The sequence below is a fragment of the Dufourea novaeangliae genome, unplaced genomic scaffold (genome assembly GCF_001272555.1).
Source record: "Dufourea novaeangliae isolate 0120121106 unplaced genomic scaffold, ASM127255v1 scaffold47, whole genome shotgun sequence".
Lineage (NCBI taxonomy): Eukaryota > Metazoa > Arthropoda > Insecta > Hymenoptera > Halictidae > Dufourea > Dufourea novaeangliae.
The window spans coordinates 587,246-601,265 of NW_015373920.1; the positions used below are offsets into that span (position 1 = coordinate 587,246).

At 50.1% G+C, this 14,020-nt stretch overlaps 1 protein-coding gene across 2 annotated transcripts in view; it reads left to right on the forward strand.

Annotated features, from left to right (window-relative positions):
* LOC107194476 (four and a half LIM domains protein 2) overlaps nt 1-14,020 on the forward strand; it is a 76,713-nt gene that overhangs the window by 35,824 nt on the left and 26,869 nt on the right. For both annotated transcript variants that reach the window (XM_015584108.1, XM_015584105.1), the window contains exon 3: nt 13,366-13,540. In XM_015584108.1, coding sequence (XP_015439594.1) covers nt 13,366-13,540 — 175 coding nt within the window. The remainder of the gene's footprint in view (nt 1-13,365; nt 13,541-14,020) is intronic.

Here is a 14,020-nt window from a genome sequence, read left to right on the forward strand (position 1 = left end):
TTTTTCACGAGTCCACCTTCCACGCAGAATTTTTTGTCATTTTTTTTATTTTGGAGTACATAGTGTCATCCACGTATGTATTCGGTTTGGTCTCGGTTTTCTAACGTTGTCCTTTCGATCCAATGGATAAATTCAATTTGTCCACGAGGAAAATTCGGTTAACAGCGGAATGGAATCACGGTTCTGCTCGAATGCTCGAAGGTTCGTTGAGCCGATCGGGGTGGCGTGTTTGCGTTGTGTCACGTTCACGACTTGTAAATCCGCTGGCAACCGGCCATCTTCGTAATGGAGTAAGTTTCCTCGCGGTTACAACAAATAAACACGTCCCGGGCAATTGCGACAGGATACGTCGACGTTCGAGCGTGTATCCACTCACTCCCCGGGTTCGCCTCGTTTCCAACCGAAGATCGTTTTACCGTGTGCTCGATTTTCTTCGACCCTGCGTCGCGCCGTCTCCTCGACGATCCTCGAAAATTCTCGCGGCGGCCCTGCTAGCTAAGCCCTGAGGTAACTCGATTAGAAGTCCAACAGTAAGGATTCTCCACGTCTGAGAAACCCGTCAGGGTATTGCTTCTCCCGCTACTTGGCCACGAAACGTGACTGTCCAATTAAAGACTTAGCATTCTTTCGTTCCCTGTCAAAGGGGTTGCATCGATCGCAAGTACCGTGTCTCGTCGCTTTTGTTCCGATCCCCCTTTCTCTTTTTTTATCCAACGCGACAGGCAACGACTCAAGATCAAACGTCAACGATCAGCTTAACAGAGGCTTCGAGATAAGGTGGAATTACATAAGAAGTTCAAATAAATACGTAAACATAAGCCTCGAGGAATAAGCGCGAATGATAAAGCGCTTTCGAGCCACCTCTATTGTATGTAAATTCATGATTAAGCGTCCTTTTAACGGTGTCAGTGTTCAAGGAACGATCGCACCGCTCCAAGGCTGTAGATAACGAGGTTATTCATTTGCGATAATCCTTATCGACGGGTACACCGCCTGTGTAGCCTCAGTCGTGATCGGTGCTCCCGCGAGTACGCCGCCGTGATCTATAAACGAGTGTCCCGCCGCGGTTTCGAAGTGCTTTCGAAGTGAATCACGTAAACAATCGTTCCCGTTAATTAATCTTCACTGCACGGCGTGATCGTTGCAAGTAATACCACGCGCGTCAAAAGGGCGTCCGCATTCTGATCGGGATCAATGACCGTAATAAACGTACGATAAGATCTTCGAACCACGGATTCAATTTACAATGGGAGGGGAGAGGGGAGAAGAACGATTAGAGGCTCGCTCGCGATTGCAGCTGCCAGACGCAGCCGGGGGAGTCAAAGTCCGACTCCAGCGTCGAGTAACCAGGTTGTCCCATTAATCGGCCAATGAGAGGCACTCGGTGTCGTTTCAGTTCGCGTTCGAGCTCCGATTAGAGGCCTTCGAACGCATAACGGAGCCCGATGCCCGGCTAAATGATCCCCGCGAGCCAGTGGTTCGCGTGACGAGAGTACACCGTGTTACGGGCCGAATATATTATAATATATCTCTGGATTAACTGTGTTCGAACGTCGAGTATATTCGTCAGCGTTACTCATATAACGTTTCCCTCGTGTATATTGTACGTCGTTCTCCAGACGTGGATTATACGCAACGATGAGACAGCAGAGTCCCCGTCTTCACGCGCGACCGGTCTTCATCCGTTCACCAGCCGGCGGCAACGCGTGAACAGACTTTTTTACCTTTGAACACACGGAGGCGGAGGTATAGGACGCGCGTGTATAATACGATCCAGAACAACGGCGGGTGTCCGTAATGGAAACCACCGAGCAAAGGTCGCCGTGGTGGCTTCTGTTCTCGAGCGGAACGCGACATGCCGCACGGACGAGGACGACCGGCCAGCCAGCCAGTCGAAACTCGTGCGTGGATCGACGTGGTACGCGGTTCAACGGGAGATCGGTGGTTTCCAGTATGTTCGGAAAAAGATCGGTGGTCGAAACACGCACATACGTGGCTCCACCGATCGCGTATATTAAATCACCGGTCGAGTGTGCCGAGAATTCGTACTCGAATGATTCTGATTCGTCGTCGACTGGTGTACTGGTATCGGCAATAAATCGTCCAGAACGATTTCTCTGTTCTTCTGTACTCGCGGATGTATTTACGGGGAAGACTCGTTAGATTTCAGAACGACAGGAAATCATTAGACGGAATCGTAGTCGCGCGCAATTTCTGGAGAGTTACCCTTCGTTTCACGGTGAACGATCGTCACGCAGTCGGCGAAAGAGACCGAACGAGACAGCAGGACGCACAGAAACCGGCGGTGGATTCCATAACCGCATTAAATTAATTCGATTTGCCTGGCCGCGGAATCCAGCGAGACACACACGTCGCCGTCGGTTCGTGGGGGGACAGCTGTCTCTATTCGGTCGCGTTTCGTTTTCCAGTGCTGTCGCAGCGAAAGGCCGGACCACCTCGTGACTTCCGGTCATTTCTCGACTGAACTGTTTTTCTTATCTCGACACGGAACGACGTGCCTGCTGTCTTCGATAAGCCGTCTAAGTCTCCACGGGAATCGGACCCTGTAGATTCGTGGAAAATTTCCACTTTCCATCGGTCGTTTACGTCCTCGTGTTGACGCGAGTGTTCCCGAGAAAATGGTCTGGGACGACGGGCTGTCCGTGAAGGAATTGATCGAGATGAAGAAGAAAACCCCGCGGTTTCCCTCGAGGGAGCGGAATTTCGCGATGCGGCGACGAGGAGGAGCACGAAGATCGTCCTCGTCGAGCCTTGGCAACGCGTTTCCGATCGCTGCTCCGCCGCCCGATATACAAGAGGAGGAACGGACCGACGACTACGACGACTCGTCCAACAATAACATTCCTAGATCGTAAGGGCTCTCTTCCTTGACTATAAAAATCGGTTAAGATTCGGAATCCGAACGGATCGCTTGCGAACTATTTATCGCCAGACGATAGATAGTTTTCCCCGGTGTGTTTAACGATCGACGATGATTCGATCGGTGGCTATGAAGAAAACATAGGCAGAGACTGTTAAAATGAGTTATCGCCGCGAGTAGGATGAGATATACAGCTCGTACAACACTGCGTAGGCGTCACCAGCCATCGTTTTCGTTGGTTTAATGGGGTCGTCAAGGGAGCAGTTCCCGTCGTTTGTGGAAACGGTGACGACAATCTGTCAGATTTTCACGATTCATAAGCTTGGCCTTGACTTATCGGTGGCTGCGCCGAGAACTCATGGCGGTACATATTTCTTCCGCCTGGTTAGCGAATTCTTTCGATTGATAACTGGGAACGAACGAGAAATTTACGTTCGTAGATAAACTCGAATTAGATTCCCGCTCGTTGAACACCGTCGGGAATAGATATTCTCGGTGAGCTCGGTACACATCACACGCGTTTACATTTTCGTGGATTTCGTCAACGTCAGTCTCTCGCGCGCAATACGCTTTAACGACGGAAGCGACTAGACGAGGAATTTAGACACGTTTCAGCATCGATTTATCGTAACCCACAGACGCGAAACGGTCGCCGATTCCACCGAGCGTTGCCTTTTCGGGTCGCACGAACGAGCGTGAAATTTTGCAACTCTGTTTCGCGTATTTCAGGCCGTGTTTTCTGCGAACCTGCGGGCGTCCGTGTACGATCTTACGCAACTGGAATTATTCAGAGATACTTTTGCGAAAGCCGAGAACGCGTGTGTGTCCTCCCTCGAACCTGTGTCCGGTATCGACGCGGTCTCGACGTGTCTCGCGATTGCGTCGTCGTGCGTTCGAATACGGCGAGATTAATGACGTCAGTGATCGATACATACGTTTCGTATTGGTTTCGACGATGATTTTGCATTCGCCACGTGTCGCGTATCTCCGCTATGACGGCGTCGAAAATTGGCGGAGAGGATACCATGACGCATCGTGACGAAATCGCTACCCTCCCACCTCTGGGGGAACACTCGTTCCAAAAATGAAAGTACCGAGTGAATGAAAGTGCAGGAAGCTGTAAGATGTCTGTACAGTCTCATGACAGACCCGTTTCAGATCGCCGAGGGGCAGCGGCTTATTGTTACAGAGCGATTTCGACGCTTATTCACGCGGGCGGCGAACGTACTAGAAAACCACGGCAAGCCAAAATATATGACCCCGTCAGATAAATTTTACTCACGTCCGTACCAGAATAAGTCACCGACTCATTGCCAAGGTGATGCTCGCGTCGATTCGGTTCCTGGTAGTCTTCGATCACCGATTCCGCCGCTCGAACCACCGCATTCTGTACGGTTTATTTTCATAGGTTTTCGCGTGGCAAACGGTTCCCGTCGGCGTGTCACGAGACTTTGACCGATCGATCTCTTCCGGGCTGCATTTACACACCTATGTAAAATCCAAGGACAGACGAATTCGTAGATAGCCGACGGTTAGAGATATTCTCCCGTAGGAGGATTTCCCTCGGTTCGAAAAAGGAATATCCAAAAACGGACAGACACGAGTGTTTACGACAAGCTGTCTTGTAACGTCGTCGTTGGCCAACCATGCCAAAATCTCGTCGAGTTATGTCATGCTTTCGCGACCTGTCCACGCAATCATCCCCGAGGATACACCGAAATCTCGCGTTATTAGAGTTTCCCCTCTTACATAAACCCTGAAAGAAAGCAACACGTCCGCGACAGACCCTCCGGTTCACATTGGAAATGAGGCATGAACCTCTTGGTGCGTTCACCCCGCGTTCCACGTAACCAGAGGCACGATTAAAAGAAATCTCGAAACCGTTCGCTCGACTGGCAAAAGGTTTGCTATCGCGGATTCATTCATCAGCTTTTATCAGAGTCGAACTGAGAGAGTTCCGTTTCGCTTCTCGACGAAGATTATCTCCAACAGAGTCAGCTGTGCATCTCGAACCGTTTTACTTAGATTTTCGTAAAAATGTAAAAGTAACGTTAATGTTTGGTATTCTTCCGCGTCGCAGAGAAACCATGAACAGTAATGACGATAATTAAAGTAGAACGCCAAGGAACTTCTCGCGAGACTCGTCTTAATAACAGCTAGGAGAGCGACCTGAAACGCGCCTTTACCTTTGCAACACTGTTACTCCATAATTTGCCGTGCTGTTTCAACCGCGCTTGGTCGTAACAGTATTCGAAACAGCGAACGTTAAATGGTTCGTGAAGTATAACACGACTTATTACACGTGTACGTACGACCAAAACAATTTCTAGCTTCCGCGCGACCCGGTGCCAATATTTTCACCGGGATTCGACTGAAATCGCGTCTTTGTTCGACGAACCGGAATAATCGACGCGTGGCTCGATTAACGTAATCGAAAATGCTGATATCTTACGAAATGGTGTACACGCGCGTCGATCGGTGCAAGCGAAATGCCACAGCGTCGTTTTACATCGCGATTTACACTCTCGACACCTTTCATCGGACGCCAGGAACGGAGAGCACAGCCGATCAGATTATATTTTCAAGGGAAAAACAATAACGATGTTCGACGTCTTACGAAACACCCGTGTTTCCCGTCACAGGTTATCTATAATGGCAACGTTTTTGAAATTGCAAAGTAAAAGATCATTATCGTGTATTTTTTCATATGTGTGAGTATATAATAATTTCTCCTGGCTTTTTAAATAGATTCCATGACACAAATTTTCATAGTCTTTTAATAACTTACAAAACTCTAATTTCTTTCAACCTATGTCAAGAGGGTGGTTCACTGACAGACGTAAAAAAAAGTTGTCAAATCGCAACAAATGAAAAATCCCACCGATCACTTCCAAACCGTTAAAATGTTTTTAGAAATCATTTACATATCACGTAACATAGACAAAAATGCAAAAAGAAATATTTTTTCGTAACCCTTAAACAATTTGTGAATGAAACTGTTAAATCGTAACGTCAGACCGCAACCTGCTGGACGCGTCGAGGTGTGCTCGACGTGATTCGTTGTACCTTTGTCGAGAAGGGGAGCATTAGAATGTCATCAACTCGCCCTCGCTGATAGCGTTGGTTGTGAACCGACGTACTCGTGGGGGGTGGCGGAGGGCTCGCGAAACGAGCGAGATTTGTCCGTTGATCCGGGAAACGAGGATCCCCCAGCGTGGGCGCGTAAATCGCGGATCACCGAGCCGCACACGCGCGCGTCGCGGCCCGCTTCTAATTCCACTCGTCTCGGTTGCAATCTTACGACAAGGTGGGAGCTTCGATGTTGGAGCTTTCGGACGACATCCGAGGGACCAGGCCGCGCCTGCGCCACCCGACCCGCCACGCTTCGGTCTCTCGTGCCACCCGGTATTAACTGTAGGTACACACCTACCTACGTTCCCGTCGAATCTCATGGCGCCAGTTTGAAGTACGCTCCTTCTGCGAATGCACTCTCGCGGTGGGCCAGCGTGTCCTGGTGATATTCGAATCTCCCGCGCGTCCGTAGTTATCACGACCGTACCCCCGAGATCCCCATTCTTTTGAGGACGCTTCCCCGATCGTTTTTCCGATCATTTTTCCGATCGTTTCATTACCGTCAAGTGGTGGGGAGATATCACGTTCTCGCGAGGTAAACTCGAGTTTTCCTGGGATCGGTGTGGAAATCTCGAAGGCGTTTTTTTTTCACTTGGTGCCGATCATTGTGAACTGTGTACGTCTGTGGGACCACCGTGTGTCTAGTTTCTGTGTACACACGTGCGGTAGGCGATATATATACGTATGTATATACTCGAAGACGCGGGGAGGTCGAACGTTCTTCTCGATTGACAAGTTTCTAAACTCCCCCTGGTTCGCTGAGACCGTCTTGGGTGTTCAGAATTACGGAGAAAGGAACGCATGTCTTGTGGAACTTGTTTTCCTTATCGACGTTTATCTAATTGCGGTATCGATTTTTTTTTTTACTTGGATTCGCGAATATCGTCGCTGGTGCGTGCCTTTTGAAAGAGAGAGGGAGAAAGACGAGCTCGCTTTCGTCGAGAAACACGAGTCGCGACGAAAGACACGGAAAAACAGCGAGCAACGAACGCCGATGATAGCCGATAGACGAAACACGCCGCACAGGGGAGGACGAAACAACCGCGAAACTGCGTATTATCCCGCGACGGCGCTATTTCCGAACGGCGAGCATCACCGGCGGCTTAATATAGCGAACATTTGTCTAATTAATAGCCATTAGCCGGCGTCCTCCGATCTCGATAGTTGGGTTGGCTCGCGCGCGGGCTGGACTTGTTGTCCGAGCGCGAAAGCTTCCTGCTTGCTCGCCTCACCTCGTGACACCTGTCAATATACTAGTATACAGTCGCCAACGATGGCCATGACCGTCCAAAATGATCGTATTTCAGATATTATTCCCCGGTATTTTTTTTTTTTTTTATCGCGTTCAGAAAGGTGCTTCGCGAAGCATTCCTCGGCGACGAACAAGGTGCAAACGTTCGCCGTGCAGTTCCAAGGCGATGCTCGCTCGAAAATGTTAAGATATTTCGAAGCGGAGCGAGTTTCGTGGCTACGCGAAAAGTTCAGTTCACCGAGATCGTTGGACGATCTTGTCTGTCGATTAATCGATCGTATCGCGCGAAACGGTGTACGTTTGTTCATCCATTCGTTCGAACTCTTATCGAAATGAATCGAAAAGTTCACGTGGTCGGATCTCGTGCTGTCTCAACACTGCTGATTCACGCGGGCGCGCGTGAGTCTTTTTTTCTTCTCGCGAGTAAATTCGTTGGTTCGCCCTCGAACCAACTGCCACTTAGATCGTATTCCTGGCAAACGAATTCGCCTGGGTGCAATTCTGTCACTGACTAACTAGTCGACCTCTGTCCTTTCTCTCTCTCTTGTGCGTACTCGATGATTCACCTGTGACGGAATAGCCGGTTTCCAGGTAATGCCATTTCAGAATTGGAAGAAAGGGAGCCGTTCGGCGTCACTGACTTTGATTCTATTAAACCATTAATGGCCCAATACGTGTCGTGCGCGTATCCACGAACGTTATTAGCCTGCTGTCTTTGCGCTTACGTCAACTCTGTTCCACGCGCACGGTGCAACCACCACTACCTCTCTGTCTAATGCGTTATTTATACATATCTCGGAGCTACGAAACGGTTCGCTGACGATAAAAATTCATATCGACACCTAGCTTGAAACCCATACGCCACGAATGGATCAATTCAGAATGATCGAGAGTAATTGAGTAATTTATCGCGATCGTTCTCCGGCGACACGGTAAATGCTTCAGCCATTGGTAGCCGGGATACGTAAAATCGAAGACGGAAGTTTCGTTTTCGCGATGGGATTCGATTGACATCTCTACTCTATTCCATCGAAATGCGAACCGGTCGATAAAGCCACGATGTAAGGAAAGGCTTCGGCCAACTGCTTTCGTCCCGTTATCTCCGATGTCGGATTTATCGAGATAATCTCGGCACGACAACGGATAGCACTCCGATTTTATTGGTTCAGCACGATCACGGAAAGCCGTATCCGAACAGAACCTCGTCGAAGAAAAGGACACGTCGAAAAGTCTTCGCCACGCGTAATAGAGACTATCGTTTCTTGCCTCTGACGGTAACGTAATCCGTAGGTCTTTCATCGAAACAGAGATCGGAGAACCGAAGGTGTACGTCACAGTGGAACATCCAGGAATAAAAACGAGACGGTCGATTAATCTCCATGGTGTCTAATCTTAGTTTACTCTTTCTACTTAACTTGATATTTGACCTCATACAAATGGACGTTTCGGTTCGACGACAATGGAACGCAAAACTGTTTCGGGCGAATTTCTCGCGGACTTTTTCGCTGGATCGACATCCACGGGGGGGGGGGGGATCTTCGTGAACCGTGTCGATTTCCGCAATGAAAATAAATCCAACCGGGCGTACGCCGTACGCACTGAAACGCTTACGGCACCGTTCATTCGCTGGCGTTCATTCGCAATCATTTTGCCGGAGACCGATAATCGTCGATAATCAAACAAACAACCGCCGACCAATCAAGTCGAATTATAAACTCCCGTAACAGCTAGAGGCGGTAATTTCACGATACTGTTAGGCATATCCCGTTCGAATCCCATGGTCTTCGCATCGGTCGCCTAATCGACGTCTGACTCGATCTTTTTTCGCTATCCTCTCCCCTTAATGGTCTTTTTTCTGCTCCTGAAGGGGGACAGAGAGGTGAGATGGTACGGGTTTCGCGTATACACGAGAGAATAACGTTCGATCATCCTCGCCGCTTTCCATCGTTCGGCAATTAACTTTTTGCCCGGTGAAAGTATCCTCCCAACGCGTGATTTTCCAGAAATCCCCGGTCTATAAAGAGCATTCGGCCGGCAGGCGTGCAGTTTCCACAATTTTCACCCTGTGGCTCGTCGTCACGATGTCCAGATGACTCAGACGTCAGCGCGCCAGCAGAGGCTGCTGCACCTGCGTGCCTTCGAGCCAGTAGCAATTACGTGGAACACAAAACACGAGAACAAAGAAGATTCGTCTGGCTAATTAATCATCGTAGAAACTCATCAAAGATTCGCAAGAACTGCAATTACCATCGCTGTGAAACTCTGTTTAGAGGGGGTGGGTCAGATATGACGGATGTTGGAGATTCCCAGTCGAACCGTTCATCCTGAACGACAAATTGCAGAGGCGTCACACGACGCCTAGGTTGATATCCGGCACGGGCCCCAGGATGAGTCCGAAAGGGCCCAGCCAAGAGGGCCCGAAAATGGAGGTGAGGGTGTCCTGCGTGGCTGGGCCGGGCGCGGAACCTCAGGGGATCAGGGTGAGGATCCCCGAGCCGAAGAAACGACCGATGAGCCCGCCCCTTCTCGAGACGATCCGGCCCAGGTGTCCGTCGTCGGTGTCCGAGAAGGAGTACTACAGGAAAACCGCGTCTCTGGATCGTCGGGACAGGTACCCCACGTTGTCCGGCGCCGAGATCAAAAGAGGACTGATCCCAGGCGCTGTCGAGGCTCCACGGGGGAAACGGAACCCTATGCTCGATCGGAAAAATCGTTTTCCAACGATCTCCGGCGCGGAATTGAAACGGGGTCTCGCTATCGGCAAGTGTCCCCTGGAGGAAGGTCTGGATCTCAGCTTGGCGCCATGGCCTGGTATGAAATGGGCCTGCGTGAGGGTGTTGCACCTGTACTGTAAGGTGTTCGGCCAGTTCGAGTTGTTCGAGCTGATTGTTAGGTAATTTATGATAGTTTCACGAAGCTGCGTTTTTCAGGGAGATTTTTGGTAAGATCAGGTTTTATTGGGTCGACGAAGTCACAAGATATTTTATTCCAGAAGGGGAGACATCGCGATGACATTTATACGAGGGACATTGTACCCTTCGATCGCTTCTGGCACGTTTTAATATTTGCCCTGCTAAGACACGTGACATTGTGGTTGATAGATCGCTCCCAGGGAAGTGTCGGAAGCCTGTCGTCTTCGCGGGGACCTCTAATCAACCAAGGCGAGGTGTTTACTCGATATAAGAACGCGACCAATTAAAATTCTAAAGGTCCATTAGCGTCACGGGGGCGTCGTGCAAATATAATTAACCGTCGTTAGCGCGTGGGCTCGGTGTCGCACAACCGATAGCCTCCAGTCGTCCATTTCAAGCGCGCGGAAAGTAATTAGAAAGTCGGAACGGGGCCGATCGTTCCGTGGATTGTTACCGATGCCAGTCTTCCGGGTCCCGAGATTTCACGCCGAGGGGGTTTATCCCGGTCCGGTGGAACGTCGTTAAACGCTTGGAAGCGTGTCGGACAATCCATTGATGCAGAGAGGGTTCTGGTGGTAAATCGAATTACGGTCGTTTAACGAGCCAACGAGTCGTTTACTTCGGCCCGTGATCGGGGTGACCAACGACACGACACGGTCGCAATTACACACTCCGCGACTGACGGACGATTACTGGGACACTTTTACTTCTACCGTCGCGGATATTTTCTTTTCTCGCGGCAGCGTCCCATTAATATAAGTCAGGAGCGCTGGCGGATAGCAGCAGTCTGGCTCGATTTTTTTCTTTACGTCTTTTATTCACGGATTCCGCTCGAACGACGCCGCTTACAAGAGCGTTTACACGCGTGTACCACCCATCGTGTAACGCCGGGACAAATCGCCTCGGTTTATATATCGTCCGGTGGAATTAATTACGAGGGCACAGGTCTCGCAATAAAGACACAAATAGGCGGGCATGACGGCCAACCGAGACCTCGTAAATTATTTAGATAAATTTTTACGACTGTACTCTTCTCTCGCCGTGATTTCTCTCCGTCGTCCCTCATCCGGACAGTTTGAACCGTTTCGTTCCGACTAGACGATTACATTCGTCGCGAAAGACGCGCCAATATATTCGCGCGCGTTACAGATCGGTTATTCGTCGGGAGTTACGCGAGGGAGGACGCCCGAAAGTTGAATTCGGGGACAGAGTTTCGGAAGAACTTCAGCTCCACCCTTCCGATTCCTTTCGATATTGCTGGCCATTTATTCGGGACCCCCGGAGCACTTCGTTCCAGGAGAACACGAGGAGACGCCGTTCGAAGAGAAACACTCGCCTTGAAAAGCCAGTTACTTTTTATGCGAAGAAGCCACTAGAGATTTGAAGGGCGTAGAGACAGGGGAAGGCTGGTGAATATACGCGTGATTTCCCGTCGTTGTGTACGATCCCCACGCGCCACGGGAGCGTGTAATTCCTTTGTAGTCGAAGGCGGTACCCCGATAGGTAACGTGTCTATATCTGGTCGATTGCACGAGAAAGAGCATTCGCCGCGTGAAAGTCGCATGCTGCCCTCGCACGCTAATGGCCGGATCGAACGTCAATCGCATAAATGAAGGGGATGCATTTGCCGTGGTGGCATTCATCGCGGTCGGCCCTACCTACCGCACCCTTCCGGATGTCAGCAGTGAAGGTCGTCGCGGCACTAACACGGACACACACGAGGACCTCCCTTTCCTTCCTTTCTGCATTCGTCGTCTATCGATAATAGGACGATAAGGGGTCACAGATAAGTCGCGCCACTGAGGAGACCCTTATCTCGCCGATGGAGGAGACGAACGGGGGTGGAAAAAAATACGGGCACCAAAATAGAGGACTTTGTTCCGGTAGAGGGCTTCTCCGCGATTCGCTCGTAAATTCACGAAATCCGATTTACGGGGAGAAGTTGAAGGAACGGGGAAGGAAGAGTTTAGTGAAGATCGAGGTGCTCGTTAAATTTAACAGTACCCGCGGACGCATTAACGGGCCGCCATAAAATCGGGCTTCGAAGAAGCGAGCGATATATCGTGAAAGGGGAAGTGTTCGCGTCGCAATTTGACGCCTTAAGATCCGTTGTAGTGAATACGAAGTTCAGTGATTCGAGTGATATTCGAAATCGTCGTGGTTTCGCGAGTCGTCGATCTTGAAAACGGGGAATACTCGTGGAACGGAGATTTTTTACAATGGAATAAACCAACGGCACCCTTTCGGAAATTATCCCTCCGGGGCTGGAGCGAATCGGTTACCATAATGTCACGTCCGTAATGTCAGAGGAACGGTCACCTTGTTTGCCAGCGGACTGTAAACTCGCGGCCAGCGAAGAGCTTTTGAGCGATAAAGAATTCCCGCGCTTCTCCTTTTTGCGTCCTTGTTAAGGCGGGCGATAACGCTGGATCTCTCTTTCTGTCCCTCGTTCGTTGGACGTCGTCCGCCGATATTTTATGAGGTCCACGAACGCGTCTCTCGCATCCTGCCTTGCTTGGACAGGATGGATGCAAATTAACGTTGACGCCTCGTTAACTCCGTGAACGTGAAAACGTAATACATACGCGTGGACCATAATTCATTCGAATTCACGGTACCAGGGACAAGAGAACCGTTCCTTCTAATTTGGCCAGCACGATATTTTCAAAACGGGCGATGCGATTCGATGAGAAATTTATCGGTCGTGGTTAGCGCGTGGTGGTTGCGTTTTGTCTCGTTTCGACCAGCGTCGAAACGGAAGCGAGCGAAGTTAAATAATAACCGTCGAAAAACGCTTCATCCGCCGAGAAAGACCGTTTCGATGTTTGCATTAATCAGCAGATTAGCGGGGACGTTCGTTCGCCTGCGGCCTGGCTGCAATAAAACTTGATTAGAGGCCTTCTTTTCATCAGGGGACGAGCCGTATCTCGAGTTAATGAAACACCGGGGACAAATATTTATCGTCCGTGATATCCTCCTCGGTCTAATAGATACGTTCAACAAGCTGTTAACGTCCGTTCTGCGCACACGCAGCCACGGCCAAAACACTCGGACTAGACCGAGAGAGAAGGGGTACTAATCCTCTCGGGCGATACCGCGAGGAATCTATATAAAAAGGGAGTTTATGCACTTTGCCCCACACGATCGAACATTTATATGAGTTTCCTTTTTTTTCTTTTTTTTTTCAGAAAGAACTGCACGAGCTGCAAGTGTCCGCGGGAAGCCCACGATGTTTGCCACGTGGAGTGGGCATCGGTCAGGTCTCGTTTGGGCCTCAAAGGCGAGGAATCCTCGTCACCGGTCGGCTTCGATCCACGAGCGAAGGGCCTCGCATGGGCTCCTCCCGGCCTACCAGCACACAAGGTCGGTAATAATTCATTGGTCACGATTCCCGATTCGTTCGACGCCTATGACGTGCAGAGAATCGTTTCCCGTTTCCCCCAATGATGCAAACCTCTTATTTCATTCGATCACCGGAAGATTCAACAAACGAACCGACGGCAAGTTCAACAGTCCGGCCCACGGCTCGGGCGGGATCATCGCGTCTATTGCGTCGATACGATACGAATTGCCGACGGAATCAAAAGACGGTCTAATGAGATATAAAACGATCGTCGAAACGAGCCATTACGCGTTTCACGGCTAAGTAGTCGGAGGTTATACGTGGATGGCGCGTGCACGCACTCACGAATGCACGCTTGGCGCGATTCCAGTTCGCAGTATTTTCCAAAGTCCTCGCGGAATAAATTATCGAGCCCGTGAGGCTGGTCTTTATCACCGCATGGCGGATGCTTTATCGTTCGTGCTTCCAGAGACTACGACCCACTCGGCTTTACGACGCTC